The sequence below is a fragment of the Lepidothrix coronata genome, unplaced genomic scaffold, assembly GCF_001604755.1.
Source record: "Lepidothrix coronata isolate B3197 unplaced genomic scaffold, Lepidothrix_coronata-1.0 Scaffold41, whole genome shotgun sequence".
Taxonomy (NCBI): Eukaryota; Metazoa; Chordata; class Aves; order Passeriformes; family Pipridae; genus Lepidothrix; species Lepidothrix coronata.
Genome location: NW_016690221.1, coordinates 4,114,952 through 4,139,888, shown reverse-complemented (window position 1 = coordinate 4,139,888; position 24,937 = coordinate 4,114,952). Strand labels below are relative to the sequence as shown.

Here is a 24,937-nt window from a genome sequence, read left to right as displayed (position 1 = left end):
TGCAAACTAAAACATGAAAAAACTTTATATATTTTAATTAAAGAGAAAATACAAATGTATTATTTACAAATATTCTTTTATGTTTGTAATTTTAAAGTGCCTATAATTAATATATAATTATTTATCTGTCTCAGTATTATGTGGCTTCTGCTGAAAGGGATCAGTGATAGAAGACCTCAAATTATTTGAGAGTTTGGCAGAGAATTGCTCAAATTGCTCACTCAGCTTTGTCTTCAAAAATACCATGTTATCCAAATCTATCTTCTTCCTTTCTCTACAACATGAATGGGGTCAATTAATTTAGTGTGTCAAACACAGATTTTATTGGATGCAATTGTTTCACAATGCTGCTGCATGGTTCTGTTTGTGCTGGTCAGATCAGACTGTTCATTAGCTACGACAACGCGACAAAGCAGCTGGACACGGTGTATGATATCACACCAGAGCTTGCACAGGCTTTCCTGGAGAGGATAAACTCATCAGGATTTGATATGAGGAACACTTCAACCATCTACAGGCAAGACTGCTTTTTTTTTTTCTTATATGGCTGTGTGTGGATGGAACGAATAAGTAAGGAGAAAAGAGAGGAGCAATAAGCAATACGGCACAGCTTTTCCCTTCCAGCTGGAAAGTCTAGGCTGAAATCCAGCCCTGTTTAGCAACAGTGAAGAATTGCTACTTTATGATTTTTTGGAGGTGTGCCTAATTAGCTAATGCTTTGTCTCCTGCTGCACAGTGAGGAGATGCCTGTAGTATTAGTAGGAAGACTACAGCAGTATTTTTGGGACCCGTCACGTCGTACAGTGCAGCAGTAAAACAAACTGAGATAGCAGGACATGAGTTGTCTTGGCTGTTTGGATCACAGAAGGTGGAGTTGTTCTGTGGAAATCATGTTACAGTTAGGACTGAAGGAGGAAATCTGCAGTCCTCCAGGACTGCAGGTGGTTTTTAATTGACGTGGTTGTCACCAGAGAGGTCACAAAGTGAGGAGCTGTAAAGCCTGCCCTGCTGTCCTCTTTGTCCTGCAGGGCAGACATGAGCTATGCCTAAATATGGGTGACTGTTAGGTGTGTAAGCAGGAAACTGCATTTTCAGGGCTGTCAAACCAGCACTGAACTAACTTTAATAAAAAACCAAAACAAACTGCTCTTGCTCTGCCTCTCTTACTCACAAAGAGGCAGAGAGTGTGAGCTGCTGCGAGGAAGCGCCGTGCTCCACATTTACATTCACACTGTCAGATCAGTGGATGTATTTAGTCCCAAGACACCACTGTCTGAAGTTATTTGTAGTCTCCTTGGGGGATACCTTGGAGTTTTAAACTAATGGAGAATATGCTTTATGGCTTCAGAGCTCCTGTCGCTGCTGCAGTGCAGCTCTGGCTTCCCTGAAGCATTGCTCACTGTCAGGGGTGTAAGCGAGAGGAGAATTATGCCCACGCTCTAAATTTCAGTGTCAGAAATCTTAGAAATGATTTTGTCACTCACAAGAGCTGCCACGTTCTCACAGAGGAGGGAAATGTCATGCTCCATAATCCTTAATATATTCCATTTTTACAACACACTTAGTTTATATTACTCATTTTAACCATACCGATGATTTAAATGCACTTTTACTTTTAAGAAGTAGTGTTATTCATTGTTGCTAATCCCAAAGGAGATGAAGAGCTCTTGGTGGGTATGCAGTAATGCATTGGAAGGTAATTATTTGTTATAAAAATGCTCTTACAGATGTTTCTTTGATTTGTATGTTGGTTTGATGATGTCCCATGAATTCAGATGGGCTGCTGAAGCAGTATATTGTTATATCTCTAGCAGGTTGTTGTTGAGGGAATAGAGGAAATAAAAGCCTTTCTGTGCTGCAGAATTTCACTGAGTGTGTGATAGTGCTGCAGCAGTGTCCAGTGTTGATTTGGACATTATGGCCCAAACTCTACCTATGCCTCTTTGAATTGCTAAAAAATGGACTGCTGCAGAAAAGCTGGGCTTTTGCCACATCTTTGAGGTTCTTGTTCTGTGTGAATTATGAAAGCAAAGACTAAGATTTTACAGGGACAGGGAATTGATTCAGGCTTCCTACAAACAAGTTCATCACCATCACTATAAAGTTCAAAGTCCACCAAGAGTGATCTGCAATTCCAAGCTCTTTCTTTGCAGGGCTGCAGGTAGTGGCACTAAATAAGCACAAGGCCTAAGTCAGAAGGCCCCCTACAACAGGCACTTCCCCTTGGTGGTGTGGCTGTGGTTGTACTTTACAGAGGTTAATGGAAATGTTGACTTAAATATTACAGCACAGGTCCTGTGAAGGAGCATGAGCTCCACATCTGGTCCACAACATGGCCTTGCAGGCTGCTGTGCTGGCACTACTGAGGGAGGGAATCCTGGCATGCCTTCTCCTAACTGGTGTTGAACTGTTCAGATCTCCATCCATCAGCCAGTCCTGTGTTTGATGTGAAATGCAGCAGGCTTTGTTTAAACCTGAAACAATGAAGAGGCCACGTAATGCTCTAGCTGCTGCTCTGAGACATGAATGACTTATGTTGCCTGTGAAATCCAAGTGGGATTTAGAACTCAAAACATCCAGTCAACCTAGATGAGAACTCAGCAGCCAGTTCCAAAGATTTTTTAATAGCCCTCCATCCTTTTCAAGATTATACTGCCAAAGTGAGTGGAGTTGTTAACCAGGAGAATCCAGCCATAGACAAATGGAACCAGGAGAGTTAAGTTTTCAGCAGCACAAGCAATCCAGGTAGAGTTCAGCTGAATACAGAGGCCACTGCATGTGTCTCATACCCCAGTCTCAGGCTGGGTAAGTTTTAAAGATCGTAGTTGAAGCCACAAGTGACAGACAGAAATGACTCCAGTTCTGAGCACAAGTAGGGTGTAACATTCTTTGTTTCCCTTTCCTAAGGGTCACACCTCCTATGTCAGAAGTCAGCTAATGTGTCTCTTCTCCATAGGCTGGGTTTATTGGTTTGCTTTTATGATGACCTGGAACAGATGGATGCAGCTGTGGCCCGGGCTTTACTTCATCAAATGATTAAATGCAATCAACTGAGAGGTTTCCAAGCTGAGGTTCACAAGGTGGGTGTGGTATTTATTCTTCTTGCCTAACCTAACTCAGAAAACAGAGGAAGAGGGACTTTCTTCTTGAATAAGAGAAGAAAAGAGTGAATAACTGTGATCTAAGAAATAAGGGAAAATAGTTCTCAAGAATGTAAAGAATAGAAGTCCATTTTAGGTGCTCATTCTTTTGTCATTCTATTTTCTGCTGCTCCATATTCCTTTCACAACTGTGGTTCTATTTTTGAAATTTTATGAAGTGTGTGCTCACTGAATATTTGCCAATGACTATTCCAGAGACTCCAGTTAGTGTTTTGGGTGATAGTGGAAATTGGTTCTTGGCAGGTTTTTATTTCCCATCTGCTCTTTTTGTTTGCTTTAGCTCAAATCCCAACTCCTGAACATTGCCATGCAAAACCAGACATTGAATGATACCCTTGGATCTCTGTCAGATGCTGTGGTCGGACTAACTTCAAGTCAGCTGGAATCTCTGTCACCTGAAGCAGTGCATAATGCTATTGCAACATTAAACCAAGTCTCTGGCTGGGCAAAGAGCCAAGTTATGATTTTATCCAGTAAATACCTTTCTTATGAAAAGGTACCTTGTGATAACAGCTTTCCTACCTCCTGTTTTTAAAAATGAAATGGCTTTTTCTCAACAATAACCATAGATTTTGAAAAGTTAGTGGTCTGAAAAATGTGTTTAAATCAAATAAAAACATCCAAGACTGTACCTCCCAAAGTAATTTTCTAGTGTAACAGAGAGAAGGAATGTTTGTATTTGACAGTTGTGTATGTTATTTTGTGTGTGTCACTGCCCTAAGCAGAATTTGCATGATCAGAGATCCCAGACTGTATATTCAAATATACAGTAATGGAAGGAATCAGGGTCCTGCCAAAGTTTCAGAAAAAGGACCTTCTGGGAAACTTCACACATTTGCTCTCTGGACAGACACAGAAAGTGCATCCCCAGGCAAGAAATGTATTAAGTGTTTGACAGTAATAGTTTTTATTTATTTATTGACTTCTGCTTTTAAATATATCTGCTGTCCTCCAGCCAGAAAACTTCCTGTTTGTGCTGTTCTCTCTGCAGGTGTTATCATTCCATAATGTCAGTCAAATGGGTGCTTTGGTAACGGGCATCAGCACCCAGTCCCTGTACAGCATGAACCCAGGGGAGCTCTCCCAGCTTATTCGAGGCACAACATCCCAGCACTTGTCTGACTTATCTCCTGCCCAACAACAAGGGATCCTCAGGAAGGTGATGATGAACTCCAGTGCATAGCAGGTTCTCTCTGCACAAGAGCACAGTCACCAGCTATGCAGAGCACGATTTAAAATGTTGCCACCGAATGTGTGCTTTAGCTCAAAGGTTAACATTTCCAGAGGATTTTTTCTGAACACCACGTGTGTTTGGAAGGCTCTCTCTTGCTTATTTCCATTGCATTTTTAATACTGTCATGTTTTTCCTTTATCCTCTTAAGAGAAATATTACACAGTATAGAAAGAAGGGCAAATCCTGTAAATCTAAGCATCAGTTCTGAAATGCCATTCTGTGTTCCTCTTTTTAGATAGCTGCATCTGGAGATTTTTCTTCATCAGTCAAAGAGATACAAGGAGCTTTCTTTAAAGAAGTCTCTCTTTCTGGTTTATGGAAGCAGACTGGATATAGTTCTTCAGCAATGAAAGAAAAAGAACTAAGAAGCAGCCAGGTAAAAATTCTTATGCAGTTCCCATTCCCCTGCAATTTAGTATGATGGAAGAACTGGAAAAGGAACATAGGTGAAAGGAAGGAACTGCCTCAAATATATCTTGACATAAACAACCAGAGGGATTTCAGAGCCTAGGCAGCATTATGAAACAAAGCTATGGAAAGGGAAGCATTAATATGCTGAGTTTAAGTCCCCAAGATTCTGCCATGTAAATTTTCTCTTTCCAGTACTGTATAACAGACATTTGCATATACAATCAGCTCTTTGGCTCTGTCCAGAGAGATGAAAGTTTGGATCAGATGATCTCCAGAGGTCCCCTCAAACCCAAGTTATTCAGTGTCTGTGGGCCATGGCCAGGTTTAACATGATCCCATAACACCAGTCAGCCATGTCTTGCCTTGTGAAGAAGAAATTCAGCACTGGATGCCAAACCTCTTGTGGTTGGCCAGGCTGGATCATAGAAGTGCCTGTAGAGTACATAAGAGAGCTAAGAGTACATAAACCTTGCAGTAGTCATTGTGTCTTACAACTGGATTAACTAAACTTAACTTTAAGTATGGTGGCTTTTATTTCAGGCTTTGTATCTGTATGAATTACTGTCTAAGAAAAACTATCCTGTTGACCTTCTAAGGTATGGATTATAGTCTCCTTTGAAATGGGGTTTAAGACTAGTTTTGTCATAAGAGCAACTTCAAGGTAAACCATGCATGGTTATTTTGGACTGTCTTAAGTTTAGTCATTCCTGGATACCACAGGATAATTCACCTTCCTCATTAGAAAGGGTCTCCAAATCCAAAATCGGGCTCAAAGCATTGCAGAGGTTTGGCTATTTTAAGGCTTAGCTGGTATTTTTCAATTTGTTTGCAGTTTTACTTTCAATTTAGCCTTTCAATTACAAGAAACAGGAGAGAGAGGTGGCCAAGAAACTCTATCTTAGGGCAGGGTTGTGGGGAGCAAGGACTAGATCCTGCTTAAATATTCAAAAGATTGAAATTTGCTTTTCCTATCAGCACAGGACAGCTTGTGAAAGGAGTAACTTGTCAACTCATTGAAAGTATGGGCACAGACATATTTTTAAACAACTTTAAATTCTTTGAAATGAATCTTCATCTGCTTTCTCCATATCAGGTAAAACCAAAAAGACTTTGTCTAGATAAACATACTACCCAATATCCAAACTAGGTAAACTAGAATTTGGTTCATTCAATTTTCTTTTTACTTTCTTTTTTTTTTTAATCTTATCTGTGTCAGCTTGTCTGTTAGCATATTTTATTTAAATCTTTTATGTGTGAATTTTTCTGTTATCATACTTCATTTTGACAATTTCATTTGCCACTTACAAATTGCAAGAAATTTCTACAGCCCTTCTGACTTGTTAATTCATGAGTAATCTGTTTGGAAATATATAGAAGTTTTGAAAACATACAAATGCTCTCATGCACCCAAATATAGGATGCTTCATCTCTGATGTCTACAAAAAGAAAACTCTAAAAAAACCCAAAGAAAAATGCTCTCTGAAGATAATATGCACAGTTTTATGTATGCTAATTTATATGCTGCAATAAACAAGCCATGTTTTTATTCTTCCTCAAAATTGCCAGATGTTTAAGTTCCTAAATTTTTGTTGCTTTTAGGTTAATTGTTTAGCTTGGAAGTTTTGGAAGGTCTCCAATGCATCTATTCCTCCCTTCCTCTTACTGGTGCTTCCGTGAGTTACATCTTACTACATCTTAAGTTCTGAGCACTTTTTAAATAATCTCTTCAGTCCTAAGAAAACTGATGATTCAAAGAAATGGTAATTTATCAGAAGTGGTCACTGACTGTAGGCAAAGTGTCTGTCAAGTGAAAGCTGGTAATATTTGGTGTCTTTTAGTGTGGCCTATTTTTGTCACAATTCTGGATTTTTACCCCCTAGGTTGTGAGATTTGTTTTCCTTATTTATTTAGGGTTTCTTTGAGAGTCGATATATAAGTCAAAACCACTGGGTGCTGCTGAAGCATATTGCTCTGTATGGTTAAAAACATTTCAGTGTGTTTTTAAGACATTTTTCTAAGTTAGCAAAACTTTTCAGTGACAGTTTTTTCCTTAGGGAAAACAAATGTACAAAAAGGGCATTACAGTAAGATGAGGATTAATTGCAACTTTTCTGGCCTGTCCAGTTTATGATTTTTCAAGTCCAGCCTTGTCTCTCAATGTTTGTGTCATCACAGATTTTATGGGTATGGTTATGGGTATATGAAGGTCAGGTTTGCATTCTGAGACTCTTTGAATTCTTTCTGCAGTTCTGAGTACCTGGAGTTCGTTTCAGGCCCTTTGTGTGTCCCTTTCATTGAAAGTCTGGGGAAGACTGAAATGGACCTTTTGAATCCAGGCCATCACAAAAGGAATGCTGTCCTGCAAAAAGTACAGGAGTGCTTGGTGGGTATGGCTGGGAGGGGGCAGCAGTGGAGGAGACACCACGAGGATGGAGAGATTCACCTTCTACATAAGTTCTTGACTTACCCATCTGTATTCTTTTGGGGTTTTTTTCATGTACTGTTTCGATATTATTGTTCACTGCCTGAGGAAACCTTTTTACAGCTTCCTTAAAAATTTTCCTTGACTCCATCCATGTTACAAAGTGTTCTCATGAAATGTCGTTGCTGACCACGGATAACTGGCCAGGACAGCCTGGAGCTGACCAGTTTGCAGCTGGAGCTGTTCCCCTGGCTCCCAGCAGTGCCAGTCCTGCAGAGCTGTGCATGGCACAGGAGGCTCCATGGGAGAGATGTTGCTAGCAGGAGGATTTGGGACTTCTGCTGTCAGGGGGCTGCAGCACTCACCAGCTTTTAAGGGAAACTTATTCTTTGATGTAGCTGTGAATATTCCTGTCCTTACACATACTACCAGCTGTATAATCCCTGGTGTTTTGGCAGCTGCTTGAGAAACCCCTCAGAGCTCAGCCTTCTGACAGCAAGAGCTTGGGGCCCCTTTGCTGTGAGGGGCCAGGTGAGGGCTGTGCTGCCAGGCAGAGCTGCACCACCTCTGCAGGTGTGGGGGGAGTTCACATTTTCTATGTGTGCTTCAGTATGGAATAAAGAATAATGAGAGCCCTGAGAAGTGCTTATTAAATATCACCAATTGCAGTGCTAAAACCAAAAAATATAAGGCAGTCTAAGCAGAAATCGTAGATGAAGTTGCCAGTGCAAACTGTTATGTCTTTGTTCCTTAAAGGGTCACAGAGCTTAAATGAGTTGTGATGCAGGGCAAGAGCCAAGGTTAGCTCTGCCAACGGGGTAAATGCTTCTCGTTTCAGAACGGCTCTGTGGCTGATGAATATGATGTTGACCTACTTGGAAATCTAATCTGCCACTTACCTCCAGCCTTTCTACAAGGCAGAGTGTCCCTGAAGGCAATGGCAACAGCCCTCCATCAATTCAAACTCTGCCAACAGCTCAGCCACGAGCAGAAGACTGAAATTAAATACAAACTCCTTGAGTTATATGGGTAAGGTATTAAATACACCACTTTGCTCTTGCTGATGGTCTGGCCATGCAGATACCAAGCATTTGCTTTGCCCAGATGAACTGCAGTGAAAACAGCACAAAGCAGCTTCTGTCACTGGCCAAGCTTGGGGGCTTGTCCACTAGAATGACATTTCTGTTCTTGTGTGTAACGTGATAGGTGTGGAACAAAATACAACCCCAGGGACACTCTGCATGACTCAAGTCCCAGAGGAAAAGGAGAGAAAGTGTAAGGAGGGGCAGGCAAACAGGCTCACTGGCCTGGCAAGAGAAAGGGTGTTACAGGCAAAGAATGGCCCAGGAATGCAAAGAATGGGAAGATGGAAGTGGGATACTCAGTGTGAGAAGACAAGTGAAGAAGACTGCAAGCACTGTGGCAATAGGAGAGAGCTAGGGAAGAAGCAGAGGGGTATAAATTCAACCATCTGAAGCAAAAAACTGGGCAGCATGTTGGGTGTCACTTGGGTGTCACTAATGGCTCTGATTAGGAGGGCGATTGGAACCACGCTATGTATCAGTCATGCAAGGGACAAAGCCATCCTCTGTCTGGCAAGAATACACTGTTTCTCTCTTGCACTGTCTCTTAGAAGTATCTTGCATTTGAAAAGGGAGACAATGCATAGTTTCTAACCATCCCCTCAGACCCAAAGGCTGTCACTTGATCCACCTAATCATGTTAGATGCTCGTTCATCTTCCTCCTAAGTCAGCATTTTCCTGGTGATAGAATAGAAATATCTTCCACCAGATCCCCTCCCTGCATTGATCTTGATACAGATCAATTTTATTGAATCATGGCACACTGTGCTAAATAAGATTTTACTTTATTTTGTATTGGGTTTTTTTGGAAATATTTGTCCAGTCAAACATCCTCCTAGTGGAGCAACAAAGCAAATAAAGTTTTCTGTGAGAACATAAGCTAGTAACAGATTTGTTACTGTGTCCTATAGGCTTTTCCAGGCTGAAAATTACTTATCCAAGTGCCTTATTGTCACCCACCAAGTGGGTTGACTAACATTTGTCAGCTCTGTATGATGCTTCTCTTTTGATACCATTTTGCACGTTACTGCTGCTGCAGTATGAACCTGACAGAAAATGGTAAATTTTCTTTCAAAAAAAGAATTATTTCTCCTTGCTTGAACACTGTAATGCAAAAAACACTATGGCTGTTGAGGGAGAGCTCCATTTCTGCTGTATTTGAAGGCTTTCTCTGACTGTATTGAGAGTTCCACTAATGCCCTTTATATCACAGAGAGATGAGAAAATGCAAAATGATGCTAATAACAATGAATCATTACGTTGGCATAGAAATGTCTGTGTTTCCTATATGATAAAGTAGATAAAAACTCTGAAGTTTTAGTATCATTTTGATTGTAAACATTCTTCATTAATATAATTTTTCAAAATATTTCTTCAGCTCCTCAAACAACTGGACAGCAGCAACAACATTAGATGTTGGACCATTCATAGCTCTTCTGTCAAAGGAGGAATTAAATGTCCTTGCTGAAAAGGTATGCTTTTGTTATAACTTTTAAATTCATAAAAGATGTTAAAATTTGAATTCGTGAATGTCACAATGCAATCCAAATCATATAATCTGAATGCTAAACTAGGTAAATAATTCTCCTGGCAAGGAACCCTGTGTTAATGTTTCACATGTTCTTGACTCCATCAAAAATTTCTGAGATTTCTTCTTGAGGGTAATGTCAGTATAAAGGATTATTTGCACGTGAACAGTGATAATTGTACATTGTCACATAGAAAAAATGGGTCATTTATAGTGACACAGACTCATTTTTAGTACTTTACACCTTGCAGTTTTGCTTCCTCCATTCCCTTGCCTTCCAGCCATAAAAGTTACATTTCTTATCCTGTTATTAATGGAATCATATGGATCAAATTAGCATTTACTCACATGGCCCTTTGCCCCAGGTCCAGTGTAGCACATGAATGATAACTGATGGACTCAGCATTGCACTTTGGAGTCTCTTTGCCCTCTTTAGTTCCTACAAGCTTAAAATTTTTATGTATAGGAGTAAACTATACTGGAATGAGGAATTCATTCTTCAGCAGAAATATGTGAGCACAGTCAGCAACTTTTCCACTGGAGGTAAAACTTATAATTGACCAAATAGAACAGGACTCTTCAAAGGAAAGGAAGGTGTCCAGCAGGGTGGAGGAAAGAGCTCAAAAAAAGCCTGAAGAAGGCAAACAGGTCAAAGTTATTTCTCATCATTTAATTGGGTCCCTATCCTCAATTCTTACACTTGTCTGGCAAATTTAAGACAAACAAAATAAAGCCCATACAGAATAGTGAAATTCATTGTTCCAGGAGGGTCCGGACACAGACTCCAATCAGGCAGTGCTCAGGTGTTGCCAGAAACTGAGAGAGCATCCAAGAGAGAGAATCACTCAGAATTTGCTTTGTTTCTAATTTTTTCCCCTCAAATGTATGCTGTTGACCTTTCAGTAGCGGCCAATTTACTCTCTTCTGAAACATCTGCACAATAGGAAGGAGGCTGAGCTGTTACTAACCCCTGATTTGCTAAGGTCTGCACAAGTCTTTCTCTGCCAAATTGGTTTGTTTTAAAAGGGAGAAAGAAGACTTATTTCTTTTTTTTTTTCCATTTGAAGTTCCCAGACATCATTTTACAAATAGCAAAGACAATTGGACCAGTTTCTTCAGCTGAAGAGCTTTTATCAACTGTGTTTCAGTCTGTCTCCAATGCCACTGCCAACACCCCCTCATCTCTCACCACACCTGGTCAGTATTTGCCTGGTATCTCTGTAAAGTGCCTGGTTCACAGTGGGGCCATTTGGGGCTGTGGTTGTGCAATTCAAACAGACTTTGTTTCACTTTGTCACCAAATGCATTCCGAGAAGCTGAATAATAAAAAAGAAAGCATTGAGTAACTTAGAAGAGGTTCAGACTTTTAGCAAAAGCAGTGAGAGTCTTCATTCTGTTGCCCATAGTTGTATGATGCATTGACTAATTGCTGAAACACTTAATTTCATTACAGGATTGCACAATTAGGCATCTCCTGGAATGATTCTGAGTGCACAAAGGAAAAAAAGATGAATTATTTGAATTAGAGAGTTTTGTTTATTTTTACTTTTTTTGCTTATTTTTACTTTCCTTTGTAATCTAAGTAAAAATCCTCAAATTAAAAGCCTGTGAAGGTGACAAGTTACCCCTGTGTCAAAAGATTGCACGTAGTTAATCCTTTGCCAGACATGAGCATATGGTGACTCGTCTGTTCCTAAATCTGACAGTGGTGGCACTGTGTTTTTTCTGTCCAAATGGACAAAGTTTGTTATCATTTAAAAGGTATTTTAATTAGCAACCACACTAATCTATCAGAATCTCTGGTGACAAATGGATCATTTTCTTTGGATAAGGTACATGATCTGGCTATATTCCTTTATTACAATAAATGTATTCTTTCTCTTACCTGAAATACTTGGGAGCTAATACTAATAACAGTAGCAATTACCAGTGACAGAGTTCTTACATCCATGTCCACATCAAGATAAAAACAAAGGTAGTGCTTGAGGCAAGATGGAACATGCAAGGCAAAACTTCGAAATTGTGTGTCCAGAGTGCTACCAGAGAGCAGTGCCAGTGCTGGAGAAAGAATTCAAGTTTCTCACCACAAGCACTGAGATGTTATAATATATAGATGTTTTTCATCAAACTAAATTTATATCAAAAGGAAGACTGAAGTAGCATCAGATCCAGGAAGCAAAGTCAGAAGTCTAATTAGTGTTTCCCTCTGTGGTCACACCAGTGTACCTGGTGTGTTACAAATAATAAAATCAACGGTTTTTCCGAGGACACGAAGTCTCAGGTTTTCATGACCTGGGGAAGGGAGCTGCACTGGGCCTGGATAGGCAGTATTTACGTGAGAAAAGCTGACCTTTTGCAGCAGGGGAAAGGGAAACAGGGCAGCTGCACAAGAGGGAGGTGTAAAGGGAGAGCGGAACATCAGCTGGTACAGTGGGAGCTGAACTGCATTTTCGTTTGCTCAACAGATTCAATCTTTTCAGTGTTCTATCCACTGCTGCAGCTTCCTTTGATGCAAATAAATCCCTCCTCTGCCTCCTTTCAAAGTACAAATGTACTTTGTACATCCTCGCTTTAATTTATTTGTCTGGGAGAGCTTAGCTCAGGCACAGCATCTGTGAAATTCATGCTTTTTACTGGTAATGGCCGTATCTGAAGACATGTAGGGATTATTTGGTTTAGATAATTATTTAATAAGGTTTTCCTAAATGAGTGACAGGAGAGAGAGAGAGAGCAGTAAACAACCACATTAGGATTCTAATTTCTGCTTTCCATCAACATTAGAGGTAGATTATGCCAACAAAGACCAGGATTTGTTAAAATACACAATGGAAACTGTCTGGTTTGATCATGAATAGGGCCAGAACCTGCCTGTAAATAAGATTTCTAAAGGCAGTTTGTCTGTCCAAACAGTTCTGTGGTGAGTGAACAGCCCTCTCCAGATCCTGACATTTTAACAACAGGCTTTGACATAAAGAACAAGCAACTGTGCTTCTCTGACACATCCAGCTCCTGTCTGCACCTTGTTTAAATGTCAGGCAAGTCTTACAAGACATACATCTTTGTCAGGGCGTTTCAGAGTAAAAGCACCTCTCCTGTCTGTTACATTGCTGGTGGATTCACTGTTGGAACGTGGAGCTCATTCAGCTGCAGCAGTTTTTGGTGAATTTTTGGAGGCTTCCACGAGGGTCATCCCAAGGATTTGCATTTCACTCTTACTGAAGCAAGGCCCCATTTTACCTCAGAATAAGCCTGGGTTTTGATGCCTTTAAGGAATTAGACTTGAAAGAAACTTGCACTACACTGGTTATTCTCATTGCAAACGTCCAGAATTTAGTCTTATTCTGGCATCCTGCATTGTAACTGTTCTGAAATACATGTCTGCTGTTATTTTCTTGTCCAGCCTTTGGAGTGTAAAGAATATAATCAATTTCTTGCAAGTTAGGGAAATTCTAGTTTTATATCCAGGACATTAGGAATGTAAATATTTTTTTAAATATTTCATTACAGAACAATTAATTTATCAATATCATATCATAGTCTGTCACTCTCTTATATATCTATATTGATTCAATTTATTTTTTCAGTCTCCTTGAAGAAAACTTGCTATTTGACTTTTTTTTTTTCCAGATTGCCTGGGAACCAGAGTTCCTTCTTCAGACGAAATAATTAAATTAGCAGAAGCAAATATCTTTTGGTCAGATCAGGAACTGAAATGCATGGACCCAGGGACTTTTGACAAAAATGTGGAACTTCTTGGGACTGTCTCAGGTTTTAACAACTCCCAGCTTACTGCCTTGAAGGAAAAAGCCAAGCAGGTAACTATCCTGTCTGTGAAGGGAAATTAAATCTGTAATTTGATTTGCTCTTATTGAACTATGCAGTTCTAAAATAACTGTGCTATGTCAATGTCACTGCTGCTGCAAGAATATCTATGGTTTATTGGAAAAATAATATGAGATGGTGATAGAAGACTATTGCTCTTGCTTCAGAGTCAACAGGCAAGTAGTTCTGAGCTATTGGCAGCTGGAAAAGTTAAATGTTTTTACTTTTGAATTAGTTTTCTGTTTGTTCCTCACTTTTGTTTCATAAATGAAAAATCAGCAAGCAGCACTAGGGGCTGTTGATTGCCCTGCTGGGAGTTCAGCTTGGCATGTTAAACTGTCTACATCGGTGTTAAATATAGCTTACAGTGGTGTAAAACCAAACCGACTGAAAGAGACTGCTATTAGCTGAATAAAGCTCGTTCTCCCACCTTCTTGTCACAGGCAGGGACAGACAGACCCATCTGTGGGAAATTTTAGGGAGAAAAAAGACCCCAACTGCAGTCAGTCTGTCTTTTCTGGGAGCGCACTCGGGACGGGGCTGTGCTGGGGGCAGGTCAGCAGTGTCTGTGTCTGGGGCACAGCACCAGCACAGTGTCTGGGCTCTGAGCAGCCCTGCCTTGGCCTGCTGTGGGCTGGGGAAGAAGTCAGAGCTTGCTCCATGCCTATTGTTGATGTTGCACTTCTCCCTGGGGGTGACCAGGAAAAGCCTCAGGGTGCAGTAAGACAAGTTGTTTTGGTCGCAGGAGACCCAGGGGTTGAAGAGGTTACCATCCCTAGCCTGTCTTCAGCTTCCTGTCACCAGCATCTGCTGGAGGTTATCTGCTCTCTGCTTCCATCTCTTCATGACCACTCTGTAATCCCCTTCTGTCAAAATGATCCAACATTTCAAAAGTCCTTTTTAGGTTCCGTCAGATCATTCTGACAGAATGAGGTTGGGGAGCATCTACAAGTGCAGTTGGCTGCAAGTAGTACAAGTGCAGAGGCTTGGAGATCTTGAGGGATGTGACCTCTGGAGGAAAGCAGGAGCAGGGGACAGCTCCTTAAACCAGCAGCTGCAGCCACAGTAGTGGAGCTGAAAATGGACTTTGGGTAGGTAAGGCCAACAATGCAATTTTTAGCAGTGAAACTCAGCTTTTAAAGCACCAGAACTGTAGATGCTTGAAGAGAAGTGGCACTGACCAGATTCCCAAAGCAGATGGTGACTCTGCAGTTGTGTCTCTGCTGCCTTGCTGCAGTAGGACAACAGGCATCAAATGCATCCTTCTCAGAAAGCTTCCCTCTGTCAGCACAGACGTGTGTAGAAAAAGGGGAAAAAATGTAATCCCAGAAGGAAATTAAAAAAGTGTTCCACTGAGATAGTGGGAACTAAAATATTTTACAGCACTGCAACATATTGGTGTATTTACAGAGTTGTATCTGTTGTAGGGAAATTGCCAGCAAGGTTAATACCCTCACATTCTGGCTCTATTCAGTTCAAAGGTACACAGAGCTCTAGGGCACTAAATGGAATTATATTCTGTGTGTGAGTGTTTGTAAGACAGATTGCTTTTAGGCTAAGGCAGACTTCCTATATATTAATTTGCAAAATGCAACATGGTGTTACACTGAACGTGAAGCATCAGAAATCAGACAGTACAGGCAAAGCTCTTTGAAATTATGTGCTGTTATGTTATTAACTAAAGGGCATCTTTGATTAAAGGTTTCATTAAGCCTGCTTTAATTTCTTCTAAATTGATTGATTTCCCCTAAAAGAAAATGCATACTCTACTCATTGTTCCAAACTAATACAAGAAGTCTAGATATCAGATTGTGTCTTAATGAAAGTAAGCAGCTTAGCTCACTTGTAAGTGGAAGGTCTCCCAGCTCTGCAATAGTGACAGATGTATGGATCTGTGGTGCCCAGGTGAATGAGGACAAAGGAGTGTTTCAGTTTCATGTGTTGTGTTATTTATATCGATATGCCTGAGAATTTACCCAGCACTGTCAGATAATACTATTTATGAAGTACTTCAAACCCTGCAGTTGATGACCTAGATCAGGACAGAGACACAGGACATTTTTTCCTGCATGTGTTTCCTGTATCTCTTCAGCTAGAGAATTAGGAGCTTTAAAATTGGGCTAAAGCTTTTTACTATCTATTTTCTTTGGAAGAGATTGACATTTCCCAGGCTTAGATCCTTTGTGTGTTTCTTTATGACATCGTAAAACCAACATAAAAGGTCTGTGGAAACTCAGTTGGGAGGTGCGGGTCCAGCAACGTGTCTCTTAAACAAATCCTTAACCTGAGGGTCACAGTTGGGAAAAGCACCTCGGCAGCCCTGATATGCACCTTGGTATGAACAGCAGAGAGTCTGCACCTCTGTGTAAGGAGTACTTAATTCCAGAGATTCAGATTCCAGAGCCCTGCTTCTATATTTTATGGAGGTTGTACAAATTCATAAGTATCTGGAGGTGCAAACACTCTTTAGTAGGCAACTGCAGATACTCTTCAGTGAGTCCTTACTAGCTCTGTCCTTTCTAATTTTTTGGACAAAACTTAAATTGTAGCTATCCTGAAAATGGAGTAAATATTGTCATGAATCAGACAGCATGAACCACCAGCTTAGCCCAGCATTGGGCTTTTATTTTTTATTTTCTAAGTGAAGTTAGAAGCACAGTCTTGTACTAGAAAACTGTCATGTATTGACTGACATAAAGGAGAGTTGCTGAAGTACATGGGAGCTTTAAAGTGAGCTTTTTTTTTTCCTTTTTTAAATTATGCCTGTCTTGTTCAAGTCAATTCCTCCAGCCAAAACCCAGTGTCTTTTTCTGTGAAGGCAATTGGCCACATCCGGAGAGACACTGACCACCGACTACCGTCTTCTGTCATTGCCAACTAAATGTAACTGATAGTTCTGGCCTCTGAAAGTTCAGTTCTTGATGGACTTTTTGTATTGTTTATTCAGGCAGACCTTTTCTGAAATCAAAATTTCCTTAGGGTTGATCTGTGACAGCTTTTCAATCACTGCAACTTTACCGCAGATGAAGTTAAAAGCGGGGGAACTTGTCCATTTAAATACACTGGTACTGATTTGGAAGAGGCCCTGCTTATTTCTTTCATTTTTCACAAAGCTTTATAAGTTTAACTGTATCTGTACAATCACATTTAAGTTATTTTTTATTTTAATGTTGTATGAACACAAGTGAGAAATCAGAACTTTAGGAACTGGCTATTTATCTGTATTACCCAATTCTCCACTTTGATTTCTGCTTTCTTTGTCAGTGACTGAGCCGTGGTGACTGGTCACAAAAGCAATTTAAAGTCAGTTCCCTGGAGCGATAGCAGCTGGGTAGAAGCCTGGGTAGTCCAGATACTGCTTTTGTGGTAGCAGTGTAACAGTGTGGATCTAGGCACAGATTCCCATTTTTATTGGTTTTAGTGGTTTTGCTCCTACAGCCACACTTCCAGCAGTCCCTGTTCTGACTTATCAACAAGGCCAAGCTGTAAAAATTGCAGCATTTTTAGATAAACTAAGCATAATTGGTGTAGAACCTCAAAAACCTTCACAATACCTAAGCTCTGCCTTTTGTGTGCAACGAGGAATACTGCAGGTTTTGTGACTTTTAAAACAAGGGGTTTGAGAATGGTGTATAGAGAGGAAGACTCCTAATGACCTAACAGACATTAATTAATCTCTTCTAAAGGTTTGGGGGTTGCTACCTGACTGGAAGAGTTACCACATTGTCTCCCTGGGCCGCATTGCTCTGGCCCTCACTGAGCACGAAATCCAAGAGCTGGATTTGCATTCCATCGACACTGTTTCTGTACTTAGTCAGCAAACAGAGTGGACTCTTACCCAGGTAAGTATCTTATTGAATGTACTCCTGGTGAAGGGCTCTGGCTTCACGCCCTTTGGGACTGAAGTCCTGGAATGGCCTAGGAAACAGATCCAGGGACCCACACTGCTCCCTGCTGCTCTCCTGCAGCTGGGACCCTGGTGGAAGTGGGCAGGTAGGTCAGCACTGGTGTCTGCCTGGTGCTGGCTGCCCTGGTGAGGTGGCCAGAGCACATCAATCACTGTTAACTGGGGTGCTGACGAGTGTGTTCTTTAGCACTTGCCCACTAAGTAGTAGAAAGAGGTCAGCAGCTCCTCTCACACTGGCCCTGGAACAGACACTACAGCTGGGAGACACCAGTCCTTCCTAACTAAAGTAACCACTGCAGAGGTAGTGTGCTCTCAACCCCAGCAACCATTGCTCTAGATCCTGTTATTAGCAAATATGCTCCTCTCATCTTTCTTTCCTCGAATTCTAGTTATGTCAATGGAACTTTCAAGTAAGAGTTAAAAGCTTTTATTTGTATATGCAATTAGCAGCAGCAGATTTCTGACTTTGTGGCCCTTACCATCAGGGTTCTGTGGTTGCATAGTGGCAGTTTTGGCAGAATATCACAAATCTGTTTAATAGATTCTTGTTCTGAAGAGCATCATCCGAAGGAAGCACTTGGGAGGATTTTATACAATATCAGTTTTCTTTTGAAGTTTCCTGCTGTCAGTAAGAATAGCTGGTTAAGGGATCCTGCCTACCTTCAGTTGTCTAAAAGTCAGGCAGCTACTTTAAGCTACTCATTTGAGGCTCAGCATTGTGGATAGATAAGGAAATCTTGGAAGATGCTTGTTTCTTCCACTGACTTTGGAGGATGCCTTTGGCTTGAGCTAGACTCACAGTTTTTAAATGGTTAGTTTAGGATGAGCACAGTTCTAAATTACTTTGGCTTGCAAAGGCTCTTTGATACCAACATCCCATTCATATCTGAAAATTAATCTTAAAGAGAGGTCACCACCTATATATGACACTTAAATAAGACAAGGCAACCTGAATATTAAAACAAATAAAAACTACATATTGATCCCATTAGTATTATATGTTTTCTTCTAGCAATTTAACTGATTTGGGCATTTCTGCTGGCAATCCAATGCCCATTTCTTCTGGTGTAGGGTTTCCTTGTGACCTGGCAGAGGAGGTACAGAGTGTTTTCACACCATTTGTAGTTGGGAAGTGGTTGTGTAACACTGTCCTGTTTAAGTGTCACATATAGGTGGTGACAGTGCTCCTCCTGAAGGCCGTGGCCATACACTGGGGAGGCTCAGGATATGTATTTATGCTCCAGAGCTTCTGGGAAGATCTGAAGCTTCTAATAACAAAACTTTCCATTCTATTTGCTCTGTTCATGCTTACTGTCTTACTGCTTTTGTAGGCAAGATCTATTTTGGAAGGGTTTCTAGAAGACTCTGGCCAGACCATCAGCACACTAAAAAGCTTTGATTTAGTTGGATTAGGAGCTATTCTCTGTGCTTTGAACTCCACAGAAATCATGTCCATAAGGACTGCTGAATTCAGGTACTGCACTTTATACTTAATGAAATATTTATTAGTGTCTCTATTGATAAAATTTATTGTCCCATTTTTGTTCTGTCAAGATTTTCAGAGCCCAAAGGACACCATTTTACATTTTAAATATTTTTAGAAAGGCAATAACTGTTATGGACGGCATACAGCAGTTGTTTAAAACATGTTCTATTTTAGGTTTCCGCTGCCATTTATATCCCACTATTTAAATATTGCATTGAGAAATCCAGGATTTTGCTTAAAGCCTTAAACTTTTGTATGCAATTTGTGCACATATATTTTAAATTGACAATTGGGTTCAACAGTCATCTTACAGCAGACTATGCATATTCCAGGCATATTTAGCACTGCATGTTGACTGCAGCATGTAATGTTGCCCTTGTTGCCTTTTGCAGTGCTGCAGTTGCAAGAATTGGCCTGTTGGTTTGTAGCACCCCTGTTCTGAGGCAGTTTAAGAAGATGACAGAGTCTGTGTTTGGTGCCGCTACCAGCTGGAATGGCTCTGTCTTACAGGAAATTGGTACTATAGCAGGTAACAAAATTCAGGCTCCAGATGGTGTTCGTTGTGAAGTCTTGTTATTCAGCGTTAAGAGACAGGTTCATGTAGCAGTGAGTTTTTCTAGACTGGCAAAAGACATTTCTTCCAGAGAGGAGTCACCTGCAGGGATGGACATCCAGCAATTTCATTAGCAATAAGGAAAAGTCGTGGTATTCTCCATAGGGTTCTCTCTCATCCAGTCAAACTGACCTTGGGAAGCACAGCCTGAAGTCTCTTGGGTCCTGTAAGTTGGAAGGGGTAAATCAAAGAAGGCAAAACCAACCAGGATTCCAGAGACACTCTTTGTGCACCAGGCTGCTGCAGGAGTGGCTGCACTGGGTCAGAGCAGTGCTGACACAGCATCCTGCCTCCAACAGGGGAGAGAATGGGCTGCCCAGGGAACAGCAAAAGGGCAGGACTGGCCTGCAGTGACACTTCTCCAGAGTGCTCTCACAGCCTCGGAGGCTCCCTGAGCCAGGGGTCACACACCATTTTGTTCATGGATTTGTTTCCCTGTGATCGTTTAACTGCACATTGAACTCCCATAAATTTTAGCATCCCCGATGCCTGTGGCAATGATTCCACACTGGAACTACCTAATAGGTGAAGAAGTAGCTCCCAGTGCATGATTATGCTCCCTAATCTTGCATCAGAAGGGGCTGTAACAAACATTCACTAATAACACTGTTTATTATTTTATTGACTTTAATCATTCTCTTTTCCAAGATAAAATAACTTGGGTAGAGCACATTCCATACAATGTTTAAGGTCAGATGATTTGTAATGTTGAAAGATAATGAAAAAAAAAAACCCCAAACAAAAAGAGAACCAGTATCTCTCTCTATAAAGCCCTGTAATAAACTATTTATTAGATATTTTGTATAAATGCTTAAAACTTGTATTAGCTTAAAAAATAAATCTAATAAAAAGAACATTAACTGAGTTTTATTCCTATGGTTTGGGTTTTCTAGGTGGTTTGAATGAGGATGAATTAAAAGCTTTTGATAAAACCTTGATGCCGTATTTCCAGCCAGCAGCAGTAAGACATATACCTCCTGAAATTTTCCAAGTAAGAGCTCTGTTATGAAGAAGTGACTAAATTTCTATCATTTTTACTCTACTATAAATAAACTGCAGCACTGATTTATAGGTTTTGGGTTTCAGCAAAAATTTCTCTATGGTCTGTTAAGTGAGAGACCATCAAGGATCTGAAACATTAACTTTGAGCTGTATCACCTGTACTTGTGATGAAATATGCTGGACAAGCTTTATTTATTATTCAGAATGCATCCCAAAGAAAAAGCAGGGAACAGACTTTCTTTTTAGCAGTATTGTATTCAAATCAGGGTTTTCTTCTCTGTTTATTAACGTTTGCAAGGGTGCTTTAACAGCTACAAATTTCTCTGCTGAGTGTGTAAGAGCTGTTTTATTAACCTAAAATCTGGCAGCATTCCACTGAGTTAGCTCTGACAAAACAGATTGTACAGACAGATACAGATCGGAAAGGAATTACATCTAATTACAGCAGTTCTGAATGTGGACCAGAAATTAGAACAGGGATCTTGAGATCAGTGCCCCAGACTTTATTTGACTTAGTGACAAGATTAATATTCTGCCTAGGCTGGTCTCTCTCAGATGCTCAGGCAAGCAATGTACTTATGGGCAGATGAACTAAACAGATAGTTAACTGTGTCAGCTCCCATAAAAGAGAAAACCTCCTTGAACACTGACTGTTCTGCACAGCACCACTGACAGTTTAGATAAGCCTGAAATGCCCTTAGTGAAACTATTTCTTTGAAAAACAGATCTATAGCATCTTGTAGAGTTTCTATCAAATAGCAGAGATTTCTGTTTGTGAGAGTGGTAATGATACTACAAAAAGTGCTTAACAAATAACAGGGCACCTTTTTGGAAGAGTTTTCTGTGTTTGAAAGATTCAAAGCAGATTTTGGTTTCACATAGGTTTTGTATGGCTTCCTTTTGCAGCTGTATATATTATTCAGATTTTTATTAATGAAAAATTGCATTGTATTATGGACTTTAACTGAGTTAAGAGGAAGCTCAATTCAAAATTGGACCTGTAGGTATTGACATGAATTTGCTCAGTTTAAACGAGCTCACTTTTGGCAGACAATGAAAAATGGGCAAGGATTTGCTCCATCATCTGACCTACTTGGAAGGGGAATTTTGTCTTCCCAAAGTAGAACCTGGATGCAGAATTGTTGCAGGAAAGAAGGCTTGTTGTGTAGGAGGGTTAAAATGCTTATGACTGCAGAATGTTAACTAGAAGCAAAGCAATCCAGCATGCCCAATAATGCAAACTGGGTAATTGCTATGTGATATAATTACTGTAAGATTATGATTGCCATGTTTAATTTTTAAATTTAATATGACCAAACTGGGAAGATTTTCAATCTAAAAGAGAAAATTGGATAATGAGATTAAAGCATGGGGTTTTTTCATCTCATTGCTCTACTGCTAACTATAATCAAAGGTCAAATGTCGGTTCAAGTGAGGTTGCTCAGGAGCAGATGTAAGAGGAAGCAAACAAAAACACAAGAGGATGCACAATGCCATCAGTCTTTGAGCAAAATCAGAAAAGAAATGGCTGGAAAATTAAACTCCAACAAAATATTGAAGAAATGTCCAATACAGTGCTGGCATAGAAAGCTGCTCAGGCTGTCAGCTCCCAGCATCAAAGAGAAAAGTGAAAGATAGATGAGTGGTCAGGGAAGTAAATGAATACAGAGGATTTTTTTAAGCTCTATTGAGCTCTTTTATAGCAACACAATGTTGAAGGCTACTGTCCCTCATTCCAAATGCAAGACTGTGCTGACTTCTGATTCCTTACCTGCCTTCTATAATTGACAGCCTAAACCAGTTTTTCTGTCTTTTATTCCTCCCAGGCATTGTCCCCAGAACAAATAGCAAACCTGGGCCCCGAAAATGCCGCCATGGTTACGGGATCACAGTGGGAGCATCTGGATGCATCACAGCTCCAGAGCCTGAGGCTGGCGCTGGACGGAGCCAGGACCAGCCCCCCCGAGGCACAGAGCAGTGCAGGATCCACCCAGGAGGTGCAAACCCCAGCTCCAAGTGGTGAGTGGAGTCTCTCCCTCCTCCTGCTCAGGGGAAGGGCATACACCAGTGGGGTGTCTCAGCATCCAGCAGGGCCAGACCTCTATTGTGAAGGTGGGTTACAGGGAGTTTACTAATCAGCTTTTTCAGTCATGCCTCAAAACAGAGGCCTGACCAAGACAAACAGCCAGGACATTGTTGGACTTACCCAGAGCACGAGGTAATGGAGGAAGGCTGTCAGATGGCATTAGCAGCTCTCTGCTGCTGGTAGCATTACACTGTGCTAAGCACTAACTTATGTAAAATGGAGTCTGAAACAGTGAGCTTTTCCCTCTCCTTCCTTCCCATATTCTTTGCCTAAATTTAAGGCAGGACTCTCTGTCTCTGGCCTTCAGGGCACAACCTTTACCTGCAGCACAACATTGTTTGCAGAGCTGCAAGAGTTCCCTTGCAGGAGGTAGCATTGGGGTGGATTAGCATCTTTATCCAGACTGTAGGACCCACTGAATGTTTTTTCCTGCGGTCCCCATCCTATTTGGAATTAAAGCCTATTAGCACTGTGCTTCAGAGGTTTAACCTCTTACTTCTCCATATTGCAGTTTATACGGGGCAAGTTACACTGTTTAATGGGTGTGTTACAGTGAGGGAGAGTGTGCACATAGTCAAGCCAAGGCTGAGAAATTATCCCTGTCAGACAGCAAATATTGTTGTTTCCTGTGACACCAGTGAGACATAAACTGTTGAAGAAGAGAGAGGGAAGCTGAAGTGCTAAAACAGGAGTGAGGGGAAATAAATTCCTATGATGCCCTTGCTGGAATTAGAGCAGAGCTTCCCGGAAGCACCTGGAAGGTGCTCTCAGCCCAGCTCCCTCCCACAAGTGACCTGTTCCTCCTGGAGATATACCAAAGGGAGGAGTTTCCTGGGTAAAAACAACCTGAGTTCTTGAGCTTCTTGTTCACTGTTGCTGTCTCTAGAGAGTACCACCCTATGAAATGCTTCTTTTTGGAGGTGTGGATGTTAAACTGGAAGTTGCAGTTCTGGCCAGTGATGTCTTTTGAGCAGCTGAATGCAATGAGGATTCAGCTGGTGGAATTTGCTGCACTTCTTTGGGGTGGTGTAGATAAGACTGTACTAGACCTGAACTTTAGCGTGACACTAAGACATAATGGTTTCTGCCTTCCAGGTGCTCCTTGTTTGAGCAGCTTTGGCATCTGGTGGTGTGCTGTGTTTGCACTGCGCCTGCCTTTCTGAACCCACGATTGTGAATCTTGAGGTAAGTTATATTTTCAGTAAGAGGTAACTTTAGAACAGAAGTATCATTCACCTGTAACAGTGAAGAAGGACGGTGGGACCCTCTTCTTGCTTTGAATACAGAGATAACAACGTCTGAATGATTTTTCTGTATTACAAAGGTGTCTTGTACCTCTGTTAGACTATCTCTGAATCTAATCAAGGGCAAAGCACTTTATCTTATCTTTATTGTAAAGCCAAACATAACAAAAGTATATTTAAAATTCCATGTAACACCAATCCATTACTGCATTGTTATTTGGCACGTGTTCTTGGTATTAATCTGGTTTGCCTGCTCCAGTCTATTTATAAGACTTTATTCCACAACCACTTCGATAATCTCCATTTAAAAGAACGTTGGCATTAACTTTCATTGGATTTTAACATTTTGACATGCTAAATTCTAATGAGAGCACTGGTGGGCTTAAGTTAGAGATTCCAAATAAACAAACTAAATGCTTAAGTATTCTAACTTAGTCTTTAAGCCTGCAAAGCAAGGTATGTCAAAAGACTTAATATTTTTCTTTGTTTTTTGATTTTCAGAGTCCTGGAGCTTACAACAGATATGCTAGAGAAAAAGAGTTTCAGCTCAGCATGAACAGTAGAGTCAAGAGGCTCTGAGAGTTCTGAGTGTAAAGTGATTAATTTTTTAAAAGCAACACACTCATCTGCCATCATGCTGAGAATTATCTCCTTTCCATACCTTTACCATTAGCAAGTAACTCAGTATCCCTCCAAATACTTCAAATTTCAAAACTGAAATGGTCTATCTGCCTCATGAGAAAATCAGTGAAAGATAAGATTATGTGTGGGGAAGGAACCTGAATGACCTGGGGGCAGGTAACAGGGGACTGCTATTTGGAGGCTTATGTCTGGTACCCAGTGCTTTTTACATGGGCTAATTTGTCCACTCTATTGTACCAATCTGTTGGGTTTTCTTCTTCTACTTCAAGTGTACATTCCCTGGACAGGGGCGATCC

General features: G+C 40.8%; 1 protein-coding gene across 1 annotated transcript in view; it reads left to right on the top strand.

The window, feature by feature from the left end:
- The window catches only part of OTOA (otoancorin), a 29,759-nt gene extending 6,955 nt beyond the window's left edge, over positions 1-22,804 (top strand). Inside the window, 20 exon segments of the mRNA XM_017813311.1 lie at positions 378-517; positions 2,957-3,080; positions 3,442-3,657; positions 4,153-4,320; positions 4,631-4,771; positions 5,347-5,402; positions 5,782-5,899; positions 6,406-6,479; positions 7,054-7,189; positions 8,067-8,257; positions 9,690-9,783; positions 10,907-11,036; positions 13,467-13,654; positions 17,348-17,503; positions 18,900-19,042; positions 19,447-19,583; positions 20,561-20,658; positions 22,496-22,699; positions 22,701-22,743; positions 22,746-22,804. Of these exon segments, the coding sequence (XP_017668800.1) occupies positions 378-517; positions 2,957-3,080; positions 3,442-3,657; positions 4,153-4,320; positions 4,631-4,771; positions 5,347-5,402; positions 5,782-5,899; positions 6,406-6,479; positions 7,054-7,189; positions 8,067-8,257; positions 9,690-9,783; positions 10,907-11,036; positions 13,467-13,654; positions 17,348-17,503; positions 18,900-19,042; positions 19,447-19,583; positions 20,561-20,658; positions 22,496-22,699; positions 22,701-22,743; positions 22,746-22,804 (2,616 nt within the window).
- The last annotated feature ends 2,133 nt before the right edge of the window (positions 22,805-24,937 follow it).